The sequence below is a fragment of the Sebastes umbrosus genome, chromosome 14 (genome assembly GCF_015220745.1).
Source record: "Sebastes umbrosus isolate fSebUmb1 chromosome 14, fSebUmb1.pri, whole genome shotgun sequence".
Taxonomy (NCBI): Eukaryota; Metazoa; Chordata; class Actinopteri; order Perciformes; family Sebastidae; genus Sebastes; species Sebastes umbrosus.
In genome coordinates this window covers 17,237,394-17,263,877 of record NC_051282.1, presented here as the reverse complement: position 1 = coordinate 17,263,877, position 26,484 = coordinate 17,237,394, and the positions used below count along the sequence as shown (strand labels likewise).

The 26,484-nt window shown below is 41.2% G+C and overlaps 1 protein-coding gene across 4 annotated transcripts in view; it reads right to left on the bottom strand.

The window, feature by feature from the left end:
- Window positions 1–200: 200 nt before the first annotated feature.
- The window catches only part of mybpc2a (myosin binding protein Ca), a 61,160-nt gene continuing 34,876 nt past the window's right edge, over window positions 201–26,484 (bottom strand). For all 4 annotated transcript variants that reach the window (XM_037792371.1, XM_037792373.1, XM_037792372.1 and 1 more), the window contains 22 exons: window positions 25,802–25,858; window positions 25,555–25,724; window positions 25,158–25,290; window positions 20,888–21,012; window positions 17,319–17,424; window positions 16,311–16,480; window positions 14,613–14,778; window positions 14,030–14,136; window positions 13,913–13,942; window positions 12,386–12,522; window positions 11,983–12,142; window positions 10,824–10,928; window positions 10,481–10,669; window positions 10,207–10,341; window positions 8,324–8,491; window positions 7,831–7,919; window positions 6,576–6,771; window positions 5,429–5,568; window positions 3,620–3,779; window positions 2,429–2,565; window positions 897–1,083; window positions 201–586 (listed from right to left, as the gene is read on the bottom strand). In XM_037792371.1, coding sequence (XP_037648299.1) covers window positions 552–586; window positions 897–1,083; window positions 2,429–2,565; window positions 3,620–3,779; window positions 5,429–5,568; window positions 6,576–6,771; window positions 7,831–7,919; window positions 8,324–8,491; window positions 10,207–10,341; window positions 10,481–10,669; window positions 10,824–10,928; window positions 11,983–12,142; window positions 12,386–12,522; window positions 13,913–13,942; window positions 14,030–14,136; window positions 14,613–14,778; window positions 16,311–16,480; window positions 17,319–17,424; window positions 20,888–21,012; window positions 25,158–25,290; window positions 25,555–25,724; window positions 25,802–25,858 — 2,902 coding nt within the window. In that variant the 3' untranslated portion in view covers window positions 201–551. The remainder of the gene's footprint in view (window positions 587–896; window positions 1,084–2,428; window positions 2,566–3,619; window positions 3,780–5,428; window positions 5,569–6,575; window positions 6,772–7,830; window positions 7,920–8,323; window positions 8,492–10,206; window positions 10,342–10,480; window positions 10,670–10,823; window positions 10,929–11,982; window positions 12,143–12,385; window positions 12,523–13,912; window positions 13,943–14,029; window positions 14,137–14,612; window positions 14,779–16,310; window positions 16,481–17,318; window positions 17,425–20,887; window positions 21,013–25,157; window positions 25,291–25,554; window positions 25,725–25,801; window positions 25,859–26,484) is intronic.

Here is a 26,484-nt window from a genome sequence, read left to right as displayed (position 1 = left end):
TCCGCCATGCCTGGCTGAATAGTGATCCCTCCACTCAACCGTCACAGGGCCGACGGGCCCCTGCTCACACATCACACACCTAGCACCAGCCGGTCGGTCACACTGCAGAGGTTTCAGTGCTACAGCTGCATCACAATCATAAATTCATCCCAACCTATAAAAACGTCCCGGACTCACAACAGACAACACAGGGAGCCGTAATGGATGAAAGGCTGTTTTATAAGTGTGTTCAGTGACAGGTCCACTTCACAGATAAGACGGATCCATCTGTGTGTGGTCACAGCAGGGCAGTGCTACTACACTACTCTGTGGCTCCTCTCAGTCAGGATGTGACAAGGTGGCAGCTTGCTTTAAGAATTTATTACTGATGTGGCATTCGTCATAGCAGCGGTGAGAGGCAAGCGTATAGGAGGAAGGAGGGGGGGCAGATGGATTGGCTTTAGGGCCTCACCAGTGATCTATTCTAATCATATTTATTCATGACTATCCCATTATACATAATCCATTACTATTCCTGTTCGACTGTATCCTCTGCTGTTTCGTGCTGTCGCTCATTTCTTCGCCTCCACTCCTTTCTCTTGTACAGCTGGGGAGAAAAAGAGAAATTTAAATCAGCATGAGAGGCCAGTAGATCATCCTGTTTAAAGAAACTAGAGTCATCTGTGGCTCCGAAACTTTCACTGACAAATACAATAAGGTGATTTATTTTTAGCGGAAGCGGCTAGAGTTTCAACTGAAGTTTCACAAGAAGAGATCAGTCAGAGGACTGAGGAGATGGAGGTTTGTCATGCTGAGCTTTATTGAAGACTGTCAGAGAGAGACGTGTCCTGACCCAGGCCAAGCTCTCACTCACTACTTTGAAACTACAGTATTATGGGAAGTGAAGTTCAGCATACCTCGAACCTCCAGCTTGCACTCCACTTCATCTTGCCCGAGATCATTGATGGCCCTGCAGGAGTATCTGCCCCCGTCAAACGCGCTCGGCTTGCGGATATTCAAAGTCAACACGCCCTGGTTGTTCTGCATCAGGAACTTGGGGTCTTCACCGATGATCATACTGTTCTTCATCCAAATGATCTTCGGCTGAAGAACAGAGTGTTGGATGAGGAGGAGGAGGAGGAGGAGGCAAATTTGGCGGGATGTAGGAGAGGAGAGGAGAGGAGGAGGGAGCGTATAAACAGAGCGAGGCATGTAGGGAGGGTGGGAGAGCAGAGGGAGGAGGGAGAGGTGAAATTAGGTCAACATTTCGGCTTGACAAATCTTTGCCGATTCGGAGGGATAAAAAAATGTGTGTTCAAAGATCTTTCTGCTCCACCTCTTGTTCTAGCTTCAGACATAAAAATACACTTCTGCTGCAAAGGCATCAAAATCCTCTCTGACTGTTTGACACTCAAAACTCGTACAATCCCTCTGAAAACACAAAGCATGAGATCTATGGCATACCCTTGCAGCAAAGCTATCAAGGGCCAACACAGGTAAAGTGTAGGCTGCAGCGCTGTAATGTATAGTTTACTCATTTGTAAGATACAGTAGGGACATTGCTTATATTCCACAGGTTTCTATGCTAAATGAAATATGCAGTATACTGTACTTTATCCTACCCATTTCAACAGAAACACACCCTTATTTAATCATTATTTTACTCTTATTTCATCCATTGGTTGCATGATAATATTTACAAACTAGAAATCACTCTATATTCCATGGACAAGCTTGCCACCAAAATTCATTCAAATATGTTACTTTTTAAAAGAAATATATATCTTGATAACAAACAAACAGACAAATAAATCATTAGGATCACTGTGGCAGAAATAAACTTTAAAAAAGGCTTAACCAATGCTTCACGAGCCAGGACCACACCATTTACTGAGATGCGAATGAGTTGTTAAAGCTACTATGAGGAACTTTCATTTTGTGTTGATTTTGGCGATCCCTGTGGACAATAGCGGTAGTGTTTCCAAGCACACGATAAAAGAGTAGGTTTTAGCTATGGCTGAAGCATTTTCTGCCTTAGAAACTCCTAAAACTGGCTGCGTAGGCTGGAAACTGGCGTTCTGGGGCTTTAAGACTGACTGGGTTGTTGGCGGGAGGTGTGGGAAGCAACAGAACTAAGGACAAGCGTTCTGAAGTGGGTGGTAGGAGGATGTTGGGGTTGCCTGAGAGAACCTAGCATCCCGGTGCCAGTAATGAAAACAGGAGGATGTTGTTGAGGTGAGGTAGAACAGCCAAACCAGTATCGCTAATGAAACGGGAGGTTGGCTGAGTAAGTGGCTCCGATGTTTTTGCCGTTGATTGTGGAATGTTTGAGGTGTGGTCCTGCTGCTGAACCTCAGCTAAGATCATCTCCAAGCTGATTAATAAATAATACAAAATAAAAAAAATATGTTCACTGACACACACTTGTTTAGTGTACATATGTAAATACCTTGGGGTAGCCACGGACAGAACAGCTGATGGCTGCGCTGTAACCTGCAACCACACATCTGTCCACCAGGGGCGCTGTGAACTGGGGGGAATGGCTCACATCCTTCTCTTTGAAGCCTGGACGGATATAGGCCAAACCTGGACAAGTGGACATTTCTCAGTTTATTTTTTTATTTTCACTTTTTGACACAGCGAGTTGCAGACCAGTGTGAGTTTCAGGTCCATTAGAATTAAAACTCTTCTCCAGTACAGCATACTTTATTCACCCAACACTTTCAGTTATCTTGCCTTCATTAGGCCATTTCCAGTTCCCTTATTTGAGGTTGGAACAATACGGAATCTGTTCCCTGGACTTAAAAATGGATATTTAACCTTTTTACTCATTGACGGCTTAAGATGAAAGATTGTATTCTGAAAATATGGTTGTGATATTATATGTTTTGTATTTATATTTACTTGTAAATATGTGTAACCACAAAGAGTAATGGTAGTAATGTAGTAAAGTTGTTTTGTTTACTTGCTATCTTGATGATTATGAGTCAATATAGAAGGATTGTGTAAAACATCGACTGAAATGCTTCATCAGTGACCAACTGTTGTGTCTTTCCGCTGCTTTGGGATTGTTTTGTCTTCCATACCACATGCTGTTAAACTAGCAAACTGTTTCAATTATCAAGACAGGAAGCTGACTTTTGTTTCATCACGATGTCAGGTGGGTACTAAAATCAACAATCCTCACAATTTTATAGGCCAGACTAGTGCTTGGAACACAAAAGAGATTGGCTGGTTGGCTGCCACATTTTCTGGTAGAGTAAGCAAAGGCACCAACACAACAACAGTAGCAGCATTTGGCTGGTGGCAGGTGTTAATTTCCCAGCCTAGTTGCTTTCATAATCCGCGGCCAGTATTAAATGTTATTTAACACTCTGTCAAAGAATGTTTCTGTTTAACATAATCAGTGTGAATTCATTTTCCTCTAAATTATGTTCAACTAATTAATCACAGCCAAAAAATAATAGTTCTAATGTTATTACTGTGTTGAAAATCATATTAGAGTTTATATTTTTATTAATATTTCCGTGTGTAATCTTAATCACAATACCTTCCTCTTTTCTGCATGGTGCTCATTATATGGCATAAACAGCAATGCTATCATGTTACAGAGTGCGCTGCTCTGCGGAGATTACATTACCTGTTTTGTCAATGATGGCGGTGTTCTTGCTGACGCCAGCCTCGTCGCTGAGGCCACAGATGTTCTCGCTGAACACTCGAAAGGAATACTCGTTCCCCATGACCAGGTCAGACACAGTGCAGCTGGGCCTGCGGTTGTGCTCATAGACCGTGAACCAATCCTGATGTGAGAGAGGCAGAGACAGAGAGACAGAGAGAGACAGGGAGAGAGGAGAAGCAGAGGTTCAAAAGAGGCTTATAGTTGAGGTTGAGATCTGTATACAGTAAGCTCTATCCCCAGCATCCATGTTCTTGTGGTCCATCTTCCTGTCGATTCATACAACATAATGACCATGACAGTATAGGGAGGCTTTGCAGTTATGTGACTAATCTCAGAGCAGCCAGGCTCCCACCATGAAGGTCCACTGGACGCTTCTGGATGTTGGAAAATAGCAATGATGGAATAGCTCCTGTTAACAAAACTGGGACCTGTCATCTTTGACTTCACTGGACACTAGTAACAATTAGGTGCATTTAATGGCAAAACCAAAACTATCCCAGATATATCTTTGTTATAGTATGAATGTGTAAAGTTACAGATTGCAGCTTTAAATTGAACAAACCTGTTTTTCCTGTCATTGTTTCCTGTCGTTGTTAGCTGGTTTTTTAGCTTTTCCTGTCATTGTTAACTCAATAGACAACTTCACGCCAATTTAGGGTGCATGGCCCTGTTGCCCTGTGCCCTAATGTAGAAAACAAGCAAACCGTGCTGAGCAGATAAGCGCGACACCGAACCCTCTGAAAACTAATGTGAGGAAGCATTTTGGATCTGACACCAAAGATCATGGATAAAGGCAACGCGTTCTCCCAACTCGTCAAATAGTCAGTGGCCTTCGGCGTCTGATACCGAGGCACCCTTTAACATCTGTAAGAGACACATCGGGCATTCAACAAACTCCAATGTAAACCCATCCGCGTCATTATTAGACGGGCAGAGCAACGGACGTAATATAAAGAGCGAGAAAGTTGCGTAGGGAGGAGGCTGCTGTTGATGGTTGGGCTAAACAAACAGACTTTCACCCAGGAGACCGCTGTACGTGTTCCGTGTGAAACCAAGTCAACATTGACTTATTCTACTGTAGTTTTGTTACTTAACTAACGTCACGTACGCAAGTTATGTAACAAGCATACTCATCTTAACGCAAACCACAATCTTTTCTGTATGCATGCAACGAGCAAAAACGGTATGTTTCCTGTGAACACGGAAGTTTATTTTGAAAAGACACCATGCATGTAACGAGCAGAAACTGACACGCCGTCCTTGACACGTCAACAACTGAAACTAGAGGTGTTCCTAGAGAGTCATAGTTTGAAGCGTAGGACCACTGACCGAGCAGCGGTATTTGATGAAATGGGAGTGAGAATGTGTTGATAAAGGTAACGCTGTTTGCTGACTTAAATATAATGGAACTGCCTTACTGTAACGTTCTCTTGTACATTATGTTAATCCTACAAAGCGTTAAGGATTAGGCTACGTGGAGAAACTTGATTTTTTGAGTGACAGCTCTTGTAATTGGTCAGGGATAATCGATCAGATCTTGACCTAAAATGTATTTACTGACACAATTTACTGGTAACACACAAATTGTGAAACTCTCACGAGATGGTTAAGGTTAGGCATTGACCTTGAGTAGGTAGGGTTAGGATAAGACACTGGGCAGCGAGTCTCGTAGGAGCTTTTTGCAAGTTTTTGCAATTTCGGGGTTACCTTCTAGACACGATCTGAAACCTCCCAGTACACTCCTATATACTTCTCTCCCACCATGCGTACCTTAGTCTTCATGTCGGCCTTCTGAATAGCGTAGCCGATAATCTCGCAGTTGCCGTCGTCTTTGGGCGGCTTCCACTCCAGCGCAGCATTGAAGCCCCAGACGTCTGTGACATGCACATTAATGGGAGGACCGGGCTTCTCTAGTGGGTTTATGAGAGGAGACGGAGATAGATTTGGTATATAGCTGGTTGAGATAACTACTGTAACTCTCTTCCCTGCCTGTGTAGACATGTGGACAAGCTTTTACAGGTAGAGAGAGGTAGATTGATAAACTGGAGCAGGAAAGTCCCACAGAGAGAATGAAATCAGCATTCTCAGCGGTAGAGATTTGGTAAAGATTGACAGATTAGCAGAGCAAAAGACAAAGGTTCAAGGAAAGAAAAACTGTGTTGGCATAGAACTGACAAACTGAAAAATAGTAGCTTTGCCTGCCTGGATTACAGAGCAGAAGAATGCAGTGTGTTTATCATCGATCTTTCTGTGTGGCCTAGCGCAGTACAGAAATACTGTACAACATAGTAATGTACTTGTCATTAATCTTCCTCTGCGTGCTCTCCTCTGTGGAGTACAGTACAAACAGCGAGCAGCGCTCCTGTTTCTGCCCGTTAATCCTTCCTGTTCTGTCTCCTGCTCAAACAGTGCAGTGACAGATCAGCTGAGGGGGTGCTGATCAGAGGAGCTGCAGCCTCTCATTAGCTCAACCTTCTCAGCAGAGGAAGTGACAGAGTAGCCCTCAAAATCCAAGCCTAATCCCAGTCTACACGCAAATAATCCCAGCGGAGCCCCGCCAAATAATCCACCCGACACCCTGACCCGGGGAGACAAGCCGTGAGATGAGGAATGAGCTGGCGGCCACAGTGGCAGTGCAGGAGCCAGGATTATACCAGAGAGAGGAATCAGCGCTTTGATGATTTGCTACTTTGAGCCACAGATCCCTGGGAGTATGAAATTAGGAATTATCATCAAATTGGAAAAAAAAAACTCTTGACATGTCACAGATTTGGGTTCAAGCCATCATCCCCTTCGAAACAGGTTATTAACCATGTACCTTGTGAAGTATGAGTTAATCTTCATGAGGGGACGTGCAACAGGAGTGTGCATCTGTCTAGGTGAAGCTGAGAGGTGTTGGTGGCGTGGCGGGACTGACCTACAACCTGGATGAAGATGTCAGCGCTGTCTGACACGTTCTCAATCTGAACAGACAGGGTGTACTTTCCAGAGTGGGTTCTCTCTGCAGAGCGGATGAAGAGGATGCTGTCCACTTCGCTGGTACGAGTACCCACGGTTTTGTCCTCCATGAGAACGCCATCTCTGGACCAGGTCACGACAGGACGAGGCTTACCCTGCAGTCAGAAATCAGAATGAAGTATTGTAAGAAATATTTTTAGACTAAAAAAACTTGTGAAATAACAGAATAACTTGGTGCAATAAGTTTGTAACTGTCAGTTGGCGTAGAACACTTTTCTGATCATGTGTGTGCCTTTTTTAGTCAGAAAATTCCTTTCATGTTTTGCCCGTGAAATATTCTGGGGCATCTTATTCTAGGCAAACATGTCTCAGCTTTAGTTACACCACATATTCCTTCAGCCGTTGGAACAGACTGCGTCCAGCTCTTGGATAAGATGACAGAGCTGTGGGTGCTCTTTTTCTCCCAGGAGAACATCATGTAGCCACGTCCTCTGTCTCAGAACAGCCTTTTCATCTCCTTCTTCAAAAGCAAGCAGAGCCATGGCTCACTTTTTCTTGTCTGTTTTTATTTGTAACAATGGCTTCCCCTTTGCTACTTACGGTCAGCTTCTTTATACCAATGCCATCATTTGCAGTTTGTTGTCAAATAGCTGCAATGCTCCCGGTGCCCTTTGAGCTACAGCTCTATCTGCTACTGCAACGTTTACACATCTCATTTGCATTTCACAAGAAAAAATGCCCTATCAGATTGCAGCCATGGGGGAAATCTCTTATTTATTTGGTTACTTCACTTCTTGAAAACATACAAGCGAAGTGCATTTGGACCCATACATTAAAACAGGCTAGCTGCTCTTTTAAACATAACATCTCTTGCCTGTCCTTTTGGTCTTTACTTCAAATAAACCACTCCAGGGTTCCCCTGCAATGACCCATTTTGTGTGGATCATGGAGTGGCTTTTTTAGGTTTCTGTCCAAACTCTACTGCCTTTTTTCTCCAGTCTTCAAATAAACCAAACTTAAGAGTTTGTTTTAAATGCTTCAGAGTCTGAAATAGCCATTTAGTAAAAGGTTGATGTGGAAGCAACCTAGTAATCTTTAAGCACCTCGTATTGTTCACTCTTGGCAGAACTGGTTTTGCGCTGCTATTGCAAATCTAGAGTATATATTTTAAACTAAAACGGCAGAAGCCAGAGCTTTGCCAGACTCGGACTGACCTGGAAGGGGATGACCAAGTTCACCTTCTCGCCCACAACCACGATGAATTTGGTCCTCAGTTGGCGAGGCAGGCGGATCTTTGGAGTCTCTGGGTCATGGACACGTGAGAGACGGAAAAGGGAAAGATAAGTAGAGTTTGAGTGGGCGGTGTGGGAGACTGTACATGTGTAAAATGTACAGCATGTACAGCTTTTATGTGTGTATTAGTGAGATAAGGAAATACACAGTGGAATTATTCCTTCCTTGTTATAATATTATTGTAAACCTCATGGATTATTTCTTAACGCTAAGACCCAATGGTAAGCTTGATAATTAGATGTTGTTTTTTCACTGAGCAGTACTTGAACAGTTGCTGAACATAGTTACTGACTGGTACCAAATATGGATTTATGTATTCATATGTGGATTTATAACAATCAAGAGCAGTGTGGTCCATATTTAAATATGACCTCTTAGTTGAATTTCTGTAAAAAATGAAGGTTCTTCTCTGACCCATGATCTCTTTGATAGTGACGGCCTGGGAAAGAGTGGCGGGGGGGCTGCGCCCGGCGATGTTGATGGCCACCACTCTGAACAGCAGCTTCTCCCCCATTGTGAGATTCTTCACCCTGTACTGGTTATTTTCCACTAGTTTCTCGTTAGCTTGCACCCACTGATCACCTGTGGAAAGAGCCATCAATGAACAGATCAGAAAACCAGAGACGAGTAGCTGATCTCAGGATAATGTTGAGGAGCTAATCAGGAAACAGGTGGGACTAATTGACTGTTTGCTAAGCCCCGCCCCCCTTAGTTACTGTTGCTACACCTTTCCATTCATGCACAGCACATTATGATGTCTACAGTGATAATGGCAGTAGATTGACCGCTCAGAATTTTTTGAAATAGTGTGATGTTAGCGCCATGAATTGGTTGAAAACTCTACGGCAGACTCTTCAATTCCAGCTGACTAGTTATAAAATGGGATATGCACATGACGACTACCAAAAGACTGAGTTTTTTGTGAAGCTGGAGACACACTAGATATGTAGTCGTGAATGGGGCAACATAACCTGTAACCTGACAAACAAATTAGTTGCTCTTAGGTATTGAAAGCTCTGCTCTGTTTCTATTGTACACGGTTGCTCTTGTGTTTGTCTTTGGTTTGGCTAAAAAGAGACACCACACTGCAAGCTCTTTAAGGTGAGACATACAGGCAATATGCACTGGTCAATTTTGAGATTTTGGGCTATTTTGCTTTGTCTTCTTTCAAACTAGTGGAAAGAAAACATCCAAAATACACATTTAGGTGTTTATTTACTACTTTGTCTGTGTCAGTAGATTCTAAATTAGTATTAGATGATGTCTCATTTGCATATAAAAACAGATATTTTCAGAGAACTTGTAATACAAAATATAATTGCCTTAATGTAAGTAATAAACTGGAGAAGTTTTATGGTGATATCTATTAGTTACTTTTTTTAACCCTATTCACCTGTCTTCAAAATGTATGGAATTTTACAATTCATATCTTTAAAGGCCTTTTTTCTCCAGAAATCTCCACTTCAGTAGCACTTACTTCCCAGTTTCATTTCTATCTATATTCTGAATGTTTTTACAGAGGAGTTTGTTCATATATATCATATATCATTCATAGCCTGATTTATATACTATTTTATCTCTAAAAATAAAAGCGAAAATGTATTTTTTTTATGGCTCTATTTTCTGATTTATGGAGTGAAACAAAGATATTCAAAATTCTTCTCTGTAAAAACCTTTGACTCTAATATGTCAACAAAATGAAACAATAATTTTGATCCTGGCTTTATCAAATGTTCTGTTCTGGAAATGTATGAGAATTAGCACATATTTACATACATTTGTATGTATGTACATATGTACATAATGTACATTTGCATATTTAAACATACAATTTCAGAAAAAGTGGTACAAAAAACAATTGTCTTAATGTAAGTAATCAACTAGGGAAGTTTCATGATGGTATCTATTCTTTTTTTTTGTAACCTTTTTTTAGCCTATTGATCAGTAGTGTTTCTTATTAGAGGTCCTTGACAGACCTGCTGTGCCGCCATGTTACGGTTGCTAAGCTATGATTGGGCAGTAGCTAGTTGGGGGAGGGGTTTAGCAAACGTTTCCAGGTGTATTTAGCAGCTGTATCCTCCTTTAACATGGCTTTGTCTTGTTAGCTAGCTAAAAAAGACAAAGAAAGTTACGCTGGAGGAGGATGAACATCAACCAAATGCATTCTTCCCAACCTGGAAACCCAAAAGTTGTCCTTAATAATACAGGTCTATAAAGCATTAATAATCAATTGATTTAACTTTCACATTAGTTATGAACTCTTTGTATAAAGTGTCAAACATTTTGCATGTATTTACTTCCTTCTTTGCAGTACTCAATGATGTAACCGTCAATGCCGCCCGCTCCGATTTTCTCTGGAGGACGCCACTTGAGAGCGCAGGTAGTGTCTGTCACATCATCCACCGTGAGACGAATAGGCTCGCCGGTGGGGGCTGAGAGAGACAGGAGCTAATTAATACGTTAATACCCAGTGTAAATGGGATGGGAGGTAGGTTAAGCTGCCTCAAAATGAGCATTGTGTGAAAAGCCTCTGTTAATTAACCATTCTACTAATGATAAATGGCAACGCACCAATGGGCATGAAGGGCGTTGAGTTGGCGCTGGGCTGAGAGACGCCAATGCCGTTGACTGCAAACACTCTCATCTCATAAAGTACACCTTCAAGCATCTTCTTAGCCTCATATGTGGTGGACTCATAGACATCAAAGTTGAGCCTGGTCCATCTGGTTGAGCCCACCTTCTTCCTCTCCATCAGGTACCCTGGAGGAACAACATAAAAAAAAGTCAGTCTTCCTTAGAAAAGAGTTCAAAAACATTGCAATGTGATAAACAGAGTGGATTCTAAACGGCTGTTTTCTCCAGGGACGGAGACATCAGATGTGAACATTGGCTTCTGTGTACGTTTCAGGAGTACCTTTAATGGGAACTCCGCCGTCATAGGAAGGAGGGTCCCATGTGATCGTGCCAGAGTCCTCGCCAACTGATATGCATTTGACATTCTCAGGAGACTTGGGCACATCTGGAGAGGCAGGTTACAGTTGGAAATGGAAAGAGAGGAAAGATGAAACGAGGGAGAAAGGAGAAAAGGCAAGTTTTTTAGGCTGTACAGTACTGGATTCAAACCTTTTATTCTTAGCTTTGCATTGACCCTAATTAAATGATTTAGATTTGTCTTTCATAACACTGGTCATACCCACTTCGCTGTCAAATAACTCTGTAGTTCAGGTGTCATATGAGTCATTTTGCAGCAGCAAAGATTTAACCAGTTTCGTCAAATCATGTATACTTTTACACGACTGCTAACCGTATAGCATGGCATAGTTTTTTAAAGCATGCTGTAGTGTTTTAGATATTTTAATATACTATATTACTATTCATTTCTCTGTGGTCTTGACTGGACTTGAAATCCATCACAGTGAATATCTTGTCTGCTTATGTGGAGCCACAATGATGGTACAATGATTACATGGTAAATCATGTATACTTTTATACTGATCACATTCTGAGCATCACAACACTGAGCATGTTGTATTATTTTGTATTAAATGTGTTTTCTTTTCATTTTTGTCTGAATATCTAACTCGGAGTGGAGCCTTGAAACTCACCTGAAATACTTTACAGTTAAAATCCTGTCTGCATTTGTTGGTATCAAACTTATGCTGATATGATGACAAAGTAATTTCTCATCTTTAACTGGATTAAAGCACCACAATAACCTCGCTTTACAAAAAATTAAAGCAGACTGTAACAGATCATATAGCTCAAGCGTGAAGGATCTTAAAGTTTATTTCTTAATTTTTTAATTAATGAAAAACAATGGCTGTCTTGAAAGTCCAAAAAATTCAAATATTTAGCACACATACAGCATGTTTTGATTGTAGTACTGGGATGGACCTAAAGTTCAGGTGATAGATGGTTTAAAAAGATGGCACCAACAGTGAGAATTTTTTACTCATTTTATGTCAATATTTTCGAATCATCTCAATTCAAGAGCAAGGCCCGAGGTGTCAGGAAAAATAGAACAGGAGCAACAAGAGGAAATCAGAGGTGGAAAAGGAAAAAGTGAGACTGACCCACGACCTTGATAAAGAGTTCAACCTTGTCCTCTCCAAAAGGGTTAGTCACGGTGATGGAGTAGGGGCCCTCATCTGCTCTCACCGCCCCTTCAATTACAAAGCTGCTTTGGGTCTGGTCGGCCTCCACACGGACCCTTCCCTCGGCCTCGGACACCACCTACCACACAGGGCGGGACAACAAATAAAGGAGATTGTTGAAGAGAGGGGTGTCGCATGACGACGGCACAGCTGCCACAGTGACAGGTGATTCAACCTCTCCAGTTCATGTTTCACTCTTCCTTTGTGCTGTTCGGTGACTAACGGCTGGATACTCTGATTGACGCACAAAGGTAGAGAGTGTCTGACGTGTGTCTGAGTGTGTATGAGGTGAATGGTGAGAATCCTCTCTATTCATACTCACTTCGTTTCCTTTCATCCAGCACGCAGTGGGCGCCGGCTCTCCTGTCATCCCAACGTCAAGGCGAAGTTTGTTTCCAGCCACCACGGTGATGGTGTTACTGTTGCCGGCGCCAGTGTCCAGGAAGATTTTGGGAGGCTCTTTCATTCATTGAGCATTAGAGGAGAAGATGGAGAGAGAGAGGTCATTCAGGTGAGAAGCATAACATACAACTCGTCAGTGACCCTCGGTGCCTGAAACTGACGCACCAAGGCATCCTTTAGCGTCTGTATGAGATGCACCAGGCTTTCATCTAACTACAATGTAAACCCATCGGCATCATTATTAGACATCAGAGCAACTGACGTGGTATAAAGAGCAAGAAAGTCTGCGTAGGGTGGGAGGGGAGAAGGGATAGGTCAAACACAGCCTTTCACCCAAGAGACCGCTGTTCATGTCCCGTATCAAACCAAGTCGACGTTGACTTATTTTACCTTACGTATTCAACCTACGGCAGTTACGTAACAAACAACGTACTTATTTTAACCCAAACCACAATCTTTGCCTAAGCCTATCCAAGTAGTGTTGTTGCATAAGTAAATCTAAAAACTAAGTAAACCTACATTGGACGTTTATTTTTAAAAGACACTATGCATGTAACAAGCGGAAAGGGAGACGCTGTCCCTAACACGTCCAAAACTGACGCTAGAGGGGAACCTACAGTAGAGCATTATAGTTTGAAGTGTAGGGCCACTGATCGAGCGTATCAAGGTATTTGGCGAGTTGGGAGAGAGAACGTGTTGGTTTTGAGGGAAGACACCAATATGGTTATTTTGGCTTTGAAGCTTCTTGAAGATGACATTCTGCATGTGCTATTAGCCAGCATGTTAACTTTAATTAGTTTATCCTAGAATCTTGTTTTGAGTTTTTTTATGTGTCGTGACCTTCAAGCGCTTCAATTCAACATTTAGCTTTATCTTTTCAAAGAGGGGCAGCGCACATCAGTGTTGCATTTCATGAGCTGGTGAGGAAAAAGAAGTTTAAAGAGCAACATGACAGCAGCTGAAAGTCTGGTGTTAAGCTGGTCTTTATAACATATTGGAATCTGAAATTGAAACGAAACACTTAAATTACCACAACGTAGACTACCTTATGGGAGCACATTGGTTGGCGACTGAAATGTTGAAGTAAGATTTTGGTTTTCATACATTGAACTGGAAAGTTAGTTACTGTGAGCACCTTTGAGCAGCAGTACTTGTTTCCCTTAAAGACACATAGTGCAAACATGCTTTTACTTTGAATATTGTTGTTTAAAACCTATTTTTAAAACTAACTTTTCCCTAAGCCTGGTTAGTAGGGTGAAGCAGTTTTCATACAGGTTTACAGAGTTAGAGCATTAAAGCTGTAGAGTAAAATAAATAAATAAAAGTAACCTCCATCATATTGACACTAGGTGTCCTTATATCCAACTTTAGATGAATATTGGACCTGTATCAGCTCCCTCACATAGATATAGCATATACTACATATTTTACAAAAAACAACACTTACCTTCTTTGGGAACATATTCAATCTTGACCTCTGAGGGGTAAAATAAAAGAATCAGTCTTATTCAAATATAATTAGCTCATCAAATGCTTCATATTGTGGTCTGCGTGTCGCTCTCACCCAGGAAGTTGAGTTTTGCAGAGAGAGAAATTGCGTAGCCATCAGGGACAAACGAATAATCTCCCTCGTCCGAAGGCACCACGTCATCAATCATCAGTTTGTGGGTCCTGGGGACCAGATGTTACCAGATGTTACCAAGGAGACAACACTTCTTGTGACCCACAATTATGCACAAGACTGTTGCCCTAGCAACATACTCCAGGAGGCAATATGGCAGAGTGAGAAACATACTAAATGGCTTTCACCTTGTGTGACCGCTGTTGCCTTGGCGTATCTCCTGCCATGGGCGGCTCTGATGGAGGGATTACTGAGAGAAACCCCAGACCCTAGGGGTGTGTATGATGTGTGTGAGTGTGTGTGTTTGTGTGTGTGTGTGTGTGTACAGATTGCAGCCTATCCAAAAAAATGGGTCAAATAACTCAGAAACCCCTTTGGTAATAGTTTGCCGAGCCATGTGGCAGACAGTGCTTATTGTGATAGCTATATGATTGTGTGAATCTGTGTGTGTGTCCGTGTGTGTGTGTGTGACTGCACATGACGTTTCAGACAGTGAGCTTCAAACCACAGCAGTCGGATATAATACCTTCCGATGTGCGTCATTTTGATGCGATCACTGGGCTGGACTTCCACGCCGTCCTTGAACCATTTCCCCGTCACTTTTTCATCAGACACTTCACACTTGAACATGGCCTGTTCAGCAGCCTTCACTGTCAGGTCAGCTATGCTCTGCAGAATCTGCAGCTCCTTATCTGAAGCAAAGACATCACAGTGTCAGGTGGCAGTGTGTAATTATGGGTTAGAAATACATTGTAGTCACATTATTACATGAAGGAATCCAGCAAACTTTTATTTCCTCTTTTTCAACAAAAAGGAATAGTTTGACATTTTTTGGAAATAAGCTTTTTCGCTTTCTTGCCGAGACTTAGATGAGATGATCAATACCACTCTAATGTCTAAATGTGTGGCTGGAGACAGTGAGCTTAGCTTAGCACAAAGAGTGGAAACAGAGGGAAACAGCTAGCCTCACTCTGTCCAAAGGTAATCAAATCTGCCTACCATCATCTTTAAAGCTCACTAATTTAAAACGCTTTATCTCTTGTGTTTAAAGTAATGATCTTGAAGATTTAAATACATGTTTATAAGTCACTATCTATCATCGAATTAGGTAACACAATTGTGATTGATCCTATGGCCCACTGATGAAAGCCCTTGCATTTGCAGTATTACAAACTGAGCATCTGTGGCAACATTACCAGGAAAAATCTCAAGCAGCTTACAGTTTGTGATACGTTTTCCATCACCCAGCAGTCGTTAGTCTGCCAGAGAGGGTAGGGAGAGCTAATGCAACACACTCACTCTTCAACTTAAGTGTGTGTTGAGCGGCATACTGTTGTTTACAGTCTCTGCTAGTGTTGCAAGTCAACGGTTATTATGACCGAACAAACAAATAGGTGCAATAGGTGCAGCCAAAGAGAATGAAACGGAGATCTTCGCGATTGTAACTTTAATCCGCAAAAAAAAACAAAGTGTAAAAATGACACATTGCTGTAATATTTTTTTGCAGTAACTTTAAATCTAGTTCGCCGATCCACACTATTTCTAGTCTTTGTGCTAAGCTAACCAGCTGTTGCTTGTAGCTTCCTCTTTACCATGCAGACATGGCAAGAAACTGAATTAACATATTGCCCAAAATGTCAAACTATTTCCTTGAAATTACTTTTATATTATATTTAATATAATGTATAGAACACATTGTGGGACATGACAATAATGAAGTGGTTTGCATCATCTTGGGGTGCACCTTATTTAGCGATCTAGGTATGTTCATCTTGATCACCTGATGTACTGGAGTGACCACTCAGACATTTTCTCACACTCCAAAATCAATTTAGGAGACTCGTCTGGCTTGCATTAACTACTGTATGCAGCGACGGAGACAGCCTGACGTCTGAGGGGTGAGACGGGACCCAACCATCAATTTTGGTGGTGTAAAAGAAAATGAGCATGGCGAATAGTGTGATGAACCACTGATACAAGGGATTAATGATGTAATATTAATTATGACATGAGTAATGGCTAATTTATTGCTTTCCATGCTTGTCAGGATGGAAAACATCAACATGTGCTGATGTGTGAATTTTCTCTAAGTTCCTAATTGAGCAGCCATGTCTGAAATACTTGTTAACAAACTTTAAACACCAGCTGATCACCCATGAGTTACTGCTTCTGCTGCTGTTAGATGTATACGAGGATTGTAATGACTTTAACAGAGGAACCATACCTTCAACCTCCAGTTCTGCCTTCGACTCTCCGCCGCTGGTGATAGCGTAATACGTTCCAATATCCTCCTTAGTAGCTTCACTTATGATCAAAATGTGCTTCGTCCCATCCTTTTTAATGCGATACTTTGAACCTGCCGTGTCTCTGTTCAGCTCTACGTCACCTTTCATCCTGAGAAGACAAAACACACACACACACGGAGAGAGAGAAGGGAGGAAGAGCTGATTGACATGTCTGCAATGTTCTACATGGCTGGAGCCTTCAGGGATCACAAGGCTTTGGCACATTTTTAAAACGGTGCAGAAGGTGAACATTTCCTCAGATATAGTTTGGGTTTTAGAACGAGTTCTGAGGGTATATTAGAATAAAAAGTGATAAGAAATGTATGAGTAAGTAATTTTTCATAGGAAAATCAGGTATGTTTACAATCATATTGATATAATTTTGTTTGCATATGTAAAATATGTGAAGTATATCCTGAAATTCAAGGTTTTGAGACCGAGGGTTGTGTACTGTAACAATACACAACAAGCAAAACAGTCTTTGAAACATGTGTCAGAAAACAAAGTTTGCCCCAACGCAAAAAATAAGCAAGTGACTGGCTACTGTTATTTGCATACCAGCATTTGTTTCTGTTTCACTATTTGTGTTCATGTTATGTAAAAGTTTGCATCGCTAGAAACTAGATTCTAATATAACTCTCCAACATCACTGTAATTAACAACTGGGCGGGAGAAAACAGCTGGAAATGTCATGACATTATGGTAACCATTCTGTATATATACTGTATATTCATTATATATTACATGAACTGAAAATACTACTCGTGAGTTTTGCCAACATTTACCATCAGACTTTTTATTGTTGTTTTACGAGACCTGCAAGCCTTTGTCTCAATGCACCAAGTCTAGTCATTTATAGTGGGATATTTGTAATCTGGGTAATAATCTGACCTCATAGATTATTAAATGACTCGTGCATTTCCTATTTGACTGATCTACTGGCTCACCATTTGACGCTGGCTCCTTCCTCGGACACTTCCACCTCGAACTCCACCTTCTCTCCCACCACTGTGTGAACGTCATCCAGCGGCTTGGTGATGGTGACGGGAGGCTCTGCGGACAAAACGCAGAGCTTTGAGTCAAACTATAAAACTGAGTCATTAACAAACTGTATCTACAGTAAATAGTGATACTGACCAGGAACATGAGCGGAAGATGAAAGAAGTTTGGTGGATGAACAGAGCTGGAAGGTATCAGTGTGTTTTTTGTAAAGGTCAACAAATAACTAAACTCGGGCACATGCAAAGTCTTGATTTCCCCTCATGTATATGCTGCCATATCAAGCAGAATAATGTGGAACTTTATCTTACAAAAATGGGATCTATAATTCAACATCATTGTTTATTGTGGGACTATATTAGTATGTTATGTTATGGTCGTAGATAATTCAGTTTAATTGATGACGTCGAACAATCTGTAATTAAAAATGAGCAAAATTAGATGTTTAAGTGTTTGTTTTACATGTGTGAAGACGGTCTGATGGAAATGGAACATAGATTCATTGAACATCAACATCAATCAGAGCATGATATTTTTTTTTTTTAAAGGAAAACACGTTTTTGTTTTCAACCATATAATCCAGACCTAGTAGCTACAGCTTTAGTTTTACTAGTATTTCTTGACAACACTTTTGTCTGAGTAACCATCAGATGTAATTCAGGTATTTTTGTACTCTCCCCTCCTCTGTGGATTGGTGGTGGGTGGCATCTATATTAGTGTTTTCAATAACTCCTGAAATCCTTCTGAATGCCACCAAATATGGCCGGCCTGTAGAGGTGGAAGGTACCTCTCCTGAGGTGGTGGAAGTCACATTGTGTAACCACATGGTGTGATGCTTGATGCTCTGCTAGCCGCAGCTATTTGTCATCGTCAGCATCTAGTCGCCCCTCCGGACGTCTCACTTCTCTTCAACCTCAGCTGGAGAGCCCAGAAACTCTCTGAACCACAGAAACATGTAGCTACGGTGTGATTGCGGGCCTCACAAAAGTTTCATCAAATAAGCTCGATGTCTTCAGCGTAATTTGTGTTTGTTTCTCTGCATAAAAAACTGAAATATTTTTCCCTCAGGAATACATGGAGCAGACATAACTAGAAAAATATGACTAAAAGCGGACTGCACAAATGGCCCAAATTTGCGCAAATACGAAAATTCTCTTAGCTTTCTGTGTGAAAACAGCTTGGCCTCACCAAATGGCGTATAAATAACACGTCACTTTGTTAAAGCCTCTGAACACCCACACAGGTGTGATTAGTTAATCTGGCTCATTAGACCTCTGCTCAGGACTGTGTCAGCGTGTACACTACTTGAGTGACATCTTCCTGAGTCTCCTCCTGTTTAACCTTTAAGGCGGGACAAAATGCATCTTTATAATTTTTATTGGTAAATGAGGATTTGTGACCTTTAAGTCATTTCGCGTGTTATCACTACTTTTTTCTTTTTTTTTTTTTGCTTTTAGCGTGTCATTTTGCACCGCAGCAATAGACGCTCGAAGCAAGTGCTTCGGAAGTCAGGTGATGTAGTATACAGATCAACAAAGTCCATATAGGAAGGTGGACGGGGTGGACCTGTGGGTCAAACAAACAGATGACTTTCACCCAGGAGACCACTGTTCATATCCCGCGTGAAACCAAAAAGTCAGACGTTGACTTCTTTACGTTTATTTAACTTATATACGTAATTTAATTTACGTAACGGATTACTTTAACCCAACCTATGATCTTTTGCTACACATAACCAAGTAGTTTTGTTTAAATTCACAACGTTAACCACGTGTTTAAAACTTACAACCGTGCGTCCATACGTGACGACTTGGGAATGAGAACAAGGCGTTAAATGACACGTGAAAAACTTAAAAGTGGCATACTATTCATAGGCCTTTCAGTGAAAACTAACTTAGTTGCTACTTACCATTTATGAAGAGTGAAGCAAAGGGACTACTTAAAGTAGCAAAATCATAACTAGTTAGTATAAGAACATAATATTTCCATGAATCTACATCTTTTTGCTTCTGGAGCTTTGTGAGTGGTGAATCCACTTCACCACAACACAGCAAAAGCCAAAGTACTTTATGTCATTTTTAAAGTACTGTGACTGATAGTTTTGACTAGTTGTCATCTACTGAACTCCCCACTGGCTTCAACAATGTCAAGATGAATCAACAACAAAAGGTACTGATGTAGATGTTTGCAAACAGCAACATGAATGATATTTTTTTATGGACACAGAGTGTGTTTGTGTCCATAAAAATCTGTGCACACACACACGGTTTACTGTAGCTGTGTGGAGCAGAGTCTGTGGTGAAGAGCTTACCCTTCTTTATGGCCTCTGATAATGTAAAAGCAGGATGGGCAGCAGCGAGCACACAAAGTAAAGCATGGGATTAATATAGAAGCAGTAGACCCAATTACATCTATTAAAACCTCCCATACACACACACACACACACACACTGAAAACACACAGAAGAGACCATTGACTTATACAGTAAGCACCAGAGTTAGACTGAAAACACCATCGATAATAATATAAAATAATATAATATAATATAATATAATGTAATATAATATAATGGCTGTCCTCGACCAAAGAAATTTGACTCACCGTCATATGATTGTGTTGACTAATCGATTAGTTGATTTAATCTACAGATCTGAAAAACTGAGTTTCACAACAAAGAACCACACAACAGCACCACTTTAAATCTTGTGTTTACCAGAGATGTGCTCATAAGTTTCTTGGAAATAAGTCATTCAGCATGAAAAAAGCATAAAAAATGACTAATCGACTAAAGAAATATTAGTCGACTAAGACCCAAACGACTGATTAGTTGACTAATCGACTTAGAAGATGCAGTCCAAAATATAATATAATAAAATATAATAAAACATAATAAAATATAATATAATATAATATTGTATAACATACTGTATTATAATATAATAAAATATGCAGTAATATAATATAATACAGTATGATATAATGCTTGTCAATTAAAACCGAGAGAATTGATAGTAGTACATTATTATTATAATTATAATTATAATTATTATTATTATTATTATTATTATTATTATATCAACAGTGCAAGATACCTTGAATACTTGTACTTAAACATTTTGGAATAAAATATAAAATGTAGATATTCAGATTATTTACTACAAAATATTAATAATTCAATTAAAACAGCAATCAAAGTGACCTTCAAAAACTCCCATATCAGTCAGCCTCTGATGAATATGACAGCACATTAATATGTACAGCACGACAACAGTGACAATAAACAAAAACAGAGGAATTTCACTCGCACCCATTAAAAATGAGTGAGCAGACAACAGAGAGCAGCGTGCGACCGTGTGGCATAAAAGCAGTGAAATAAACAGATGACAAACAGACACGGGAAGGGAGCAGAGCTGTCAGGCCCCTCAACGCTCAAATGACAGCATTTGCTAAACCGAGCAGAAAAAAACCTGTCTCCCTGCTGAAAGAAGGATTCCTCCAAAGAAAGTGACTCATATACCTTTGACAAAAACCTCCGTGAAGCACTTCTCCTCCCCGACCACGCACTCGTACGCTGCGTCATCAGACAGGTTGCACTTATTGATAGTGAGCGTCCGCTTGTTGCCCACGCTCTCAAACACATACCTGGACGCACGGGGATGATGGGGGAAGATTATACGAAGAGGATGAAGAACAAACGAGGGGAGAGAGACAAAGAAAGAGAAAGAGAGAGAGAGAGAGAATAATGAATAACTGCTTTCAGCAAATATCAGATGCAGAGAGGCCTGAAGACGACGAGAGTGACTCACAGTTATAGACTGAAACAAAGAGTCCACACATTCTGGTTGAGGCCTTCAGAGCACAAGTATATGCTCCCACACACACACACACACACACACACACACACACACGCACACACACATACACACATGCACACATCAAAGGACTACCTACAGTAATGTCACAGGCTCATCATCACATGCAACTGAAGGTAGTGATGGGAAATATTCCCATGGTTACAAGTGTTCACATCATCGGACCACTCAAGGTGGCGACTGCCATTCATAGTGAGTCTAACTCAACAGATGAGACGTGTGAGGTAGTAAAACAACGTGTTTATGATGTTAAATAGCATTGAATTTGAATTAAGTTTCTGTAAACGAAGGATGTTTGCGGCATCCATGTTTCAGACACATGTAGGTCTTCAGAAGAGAACAATACTCCACCAATTTAGGCTGTCCTCATACACTATTTGTAGTAATTAAATAGGCTTCCTACAAAAAAATCAATCTAGTATAATTCGTATATAACAAATAATAATAACTCTGTGAGCAAGGACAGGTGACGTAGTATAAACAGCAATAAAGTCCACTATATGGAGGAAGTTGTGGAAGATGAATGTGTCCAAAAACACAGGAAAGGCAGGAAACCCCTGTTCCATGTCCTGTGTGACACCAGAAGTCAACATTGACTTATATGTTACGAAATCATGAAAGTTCACCAGAAACTCCTCCAGCTCCGAGGGGCCTCCAGCAGCGAACCAGCCCACCGCGGACAGACCAAGATTCGGCTTCGCTGCTGCCTTCGACCTGCAGTCGGAGCTCCGGCGGGAGAGCAGCGGCTCCTCCTCCGACCAGGAGCAAAGTTTTGCCTCTCCATGGAGCAAAGCTTTGCTGCTCCCCGCTGGGGGCCAACGCCAACACTACGCTGCTGGAGGCCCAGGCCGTATTGCTGGGCCCGCTGGAGAGAAGGGAGGCACGGGAGAACCAGAACCAGGACTGAGCGGGGCAGACTGTCACACCCTGTTGCAGTAAAATGAGAGGTTTTCTAAAGGGACTCTTGTGCTTGGAAACAGTACAGCTTTTGTCCACAGGGACCGCCAAAATTAACACAAAATTAAAGTTCCTTGTAGTAGCTTTAAGACTTCCAGACGTATTTTAACCAAAACTTTGACTTACTTAAGTACAGAAGTTGCGTAACAAATAACACCACTTCCATAAGTATCTAACTCAAACCCTGATCTTTTCCTAAACCTAACCAAGTAGTTCTGTTGCCTAAACAGGCTCTGTACTGCAGGGGCTCGAGCAGGCGCACTGATCGCTCATGTTGCTGGACAACACACGAAGAAAATAGCAAAATAACTTTTCGTAAGATGTCATACAAACCGATGTATGAGGATATGTTGACCAAGTCAGCGATGAACTCCTATAACATCTCTCACTTTCATCTTTCAAACTAGTAGTCTTCGATGCTGGCTCAAGTATAATTCCTAATTATCTATATTGAAGTGCAAAATTTCAAGTAAAACTGTTAACCAAATAGCAGAAGAAAGAAGAGAAATGCTACATATACATGCCTAAAGTTTATCCTCTGCCTGTTACTTGGTTTGTGTGGCTGCTTTCCTTGCAGGTACTGGACGTGGGCGTGGCAATCAGGGTAATCAGTAAATTGGCAACACCTGGGCTCATCAGCAACACTAGCAACACCTGGGCGACACTGGCAACCAAACAAAGCACTCTGTCTTCTGTTCTTATCTTATTAAACAAACTATTGCATGGTTCAAAAGGACAATAGAAAATACAATTTATTCTATATCATTGAGATTGAACAAATCTGCTTTTCTACTTCTAGACTGACATCCTGTCCATTTTCAACATTGAGTGTTAAACTACCGGAGCTCAACTGGACACATAAAGATCCATACAACATTACCATATTCACATTGATCCTGTAAGCAGTTTTGGCTTTCTACTTTAACCACGGCAGTGGTTTGTTTGAAATGAAAATAAAGAATGGCTCTGACTCAGTAACCTAAACCATTTTATTATTCCTTAGCTCTCGATGGTCACAGAGCACAGCCTGGAAGAACCTCCTGGGAGGCTCCGCTCACAGTAACTGTCTTCATCAAAACAGGAAGAGGACTGCCGTACTTTCAATGAGCAGCATTAAGCAACTCAAAATGGCAGATGGTGGAGCCATTGAAAAAAAACAGCTGTACCCTCTTCAATAAAACAGCAAAAGAATCCTTTGAGGGAGGAGGGGAAAGAGGAGAGCTCGGCAGGCTGAAGAGACTCAAAACTAACATTCATATCTGAGTCACAAAGTTTGTTCCGAAAGATTCTTGAATTAAAACAATCGTTGTGACTCATCTCAGTGCGTTTCTAGTCCATGTGCAATGCCAAGGTGGAAAAAGTTTCCCAAACAGCAACTAAGCTGTAGTACAGTATAATCACGTTTAATTAGAAGCCACTAATTATGCTAGTTAGTCCAACCATTTACAAGTTGTTCTCGATGACAGTTGCTAGGTAACATTAACAGCCCAACACTCCAGTGAACATGTTAAGTCACTAATACAGCTTTACACGAAACGCATGAATTGTATTGGAATGATGTTACCGCCTGCAATGATTTGACAAACTAATTTTAAGTGCATTTTTTTTTTTACAATACATAACTAACGTTACCTATGAAGTGTGTTATTGTGATCATTTTGAAGAACACGGTTTCATTTAAGTTGAACTAATCAGTATTTTTATATTAACAATGGAAAAAAAATTTAGCTACGAACCCACAGATGATTATCAACCAACTCTGCAGGTTCCAGTCAGTACTACAGAGCGTCTTTTAGTTCATGTGTTTTAGTTTTGGTCACATTTTGGTTTTACGTTCCACAACTTTACTGTTTTACTTCAATCTCACCGCTCTCATCAACCTTATTTCCCGCAGCTGGGAGCTCTGATAATGCCATTACCCTGCACCAAATGGCACACAGACGAAGTTATTGACTAGCTGGTGAACATAACGGTTGTACAGTGTAGCCTATAAGAGCCAGATATTTCCTTTATGGACCAAAACAGATCTTAAAGAAGAGTAAATATTGGACTTTGGGTGGCTAGTAACACAACTTTGTGTTGTCTGGATGTGTAAATTGGCAATTGTTTGTTAACATGTTAGCCATAACAACTTCATAAGGTTGTCAAAGTTGTGTTTACAGCTTGTTGTGATGCCTCCAAGAGTCCAAAACATCAGTTAATTCAGGTTAAATTAACATTAAGTCTCTTTTTTTTTTCTGGTAAACTTCCAATTCATCATCAATGAACATGGAAACCTACAGGTAACGTCAAAGACACACATCCATTTTTGTATAATTTAAAGTAAGCTACTATAGTGCAGTGCCTGTTCAGGGCTTGGCCTTTCGGAACGGGCCGATTACTTGGCCCCTGGAAGTGCTGCTTGCAGTATTGTCGAGAAACGCTCATCGCTCGTTGACTCCAGGGAAGTGAAGAAGAGTTTGGTGGAAACATTAGTATATCCAGCATCCAGCCGCAAGAGTGAACTGCAGTCAATGAGCCACGGCCTGTAAAGGTTTGCTACGGGTGAAATGCTTGACTCTGTAGAGCCCCAAAGCCCCGCCCCCACTGCTGCACAGAGCACTATCGCTTGTTTATTCAAAGTTTATTCATATTTAACGTACTGCTTTTTGAAATTGCACCAACTTCGACACTGCACGTCCTTGGTCCCCAGCTATACACCCGCCAAGTGTGAAGTAGATCGGATGAACGGTTCTCGAGATATGCAAAGGACAGACAGACAGACAGACGGACGGTCGGACGGATCCCTTGCTTTATAGTTAGATAGCCAACACTTTTTGCATGGCTTCATGGAGCAGAAAGGGCCTCAATGTACTGTCAAAATCATCAGATTTTAAATAAACAGTCCTTCAACATCACGGTTCAGTACAATGTCACACTCACACAGACACAGACAGTATACTGTATTAATTTGCTCACTTGGCCGATGGTTTGATTTCCTGTCCATTTTTGAGCCATTTGACTTGAGCGTTGGGGTCAGCCACTTCCACGGTGAGCTGGATCCTCTTGCCCTTCTGCACTGAGTAGGATGCGTCCAGCTTCCTCAGGAAAGCTGACAAGAAAGTATCCAGTTAGTAGAGTTCATCCACTGCTTTAACAGCCAAATAATCCATAAGTGCCACCCAGCAGCCAGCATATGCTAACACACATTCCACCTGTTGTCCCTGCAATATAACTCCCCCCCGAGGCCTTTAAATGCTGCTGGTATTTACAGCCTGCTGCATTAAAGAGCTCTTGTTTCCTGCCTGCCGCCTCACTCCTAGTGCACAGTCTTCTGCCTTGTAACACCTCTCCTGTCTCTTCCCTCGCTCCTCACCGTCACACGTCTTGGGCTCCACCTTCTTCATCTTCTTCAGCATCGACAGCATGCCCCTCAGGTCTGTGATGCCGTACTCAAAGGCAATCTTCTCATAGTCACAGGGCTTGGCCGCCTTCAAGATCTCCCACACATCCACTTCCGCTTCCTCTACCACCTTTTTCTTCGCCCTGAGGAAGAGAACCACATTTAAAAGATCCAAATTTAAGTTATTAAGTATGTCTGTGGCTGATGAAGATGATCGTACCTTTTCTTGAGCAGGGCACTGAAGTCTAGTTCACCAGCATCCTCATCTCCATCTCCACTGGAATTAAAAGAAAAGAGATTCGGGGGGGATTATCTTGGTATGTTTATAAACCTGAGCTATTTACAACACTGGTAGCGAAAAAAGAGCATTAGGAAATATACATTCATTATAAAACATCCCCTTTTATTCCACATTACACAGAGCTATAAATACACACATAAATTACAAGACAATTATAAACCAAACAAAGACAACATGAGCAAATACAACAGCACCCAACGGAGTTCTAATGAGTTAGTGGCTGTAGTTAAAGCCTACCCTTTTTTCATCCTGTGTTCGGATAGATGCAAAAATAGGATGCTATGTTCCTGAGAACATAAAGTGTTTGATGAGGACTACAAGCTACCATCATGCCCTAAATTCAAGTGACAGACAGAAATCACAATAGACGAGCACATGTAAGCAGCAGACGTGACAAAAATGAGCTATAAGCAAAATACTACTGTTCAAACACAAACATTGAATATCACGGGAAACACAAGCGAATGAATGATGTGAAGCATGGCTAAGGTGATGTTATATGGAAGTCTGAGACATATTCAACAGTGAAGTACAAACTCAAGATTCAACACAAAAAAGGCACTGAATCATATGAAACTATGGCTACATAAACCCTTCATTAC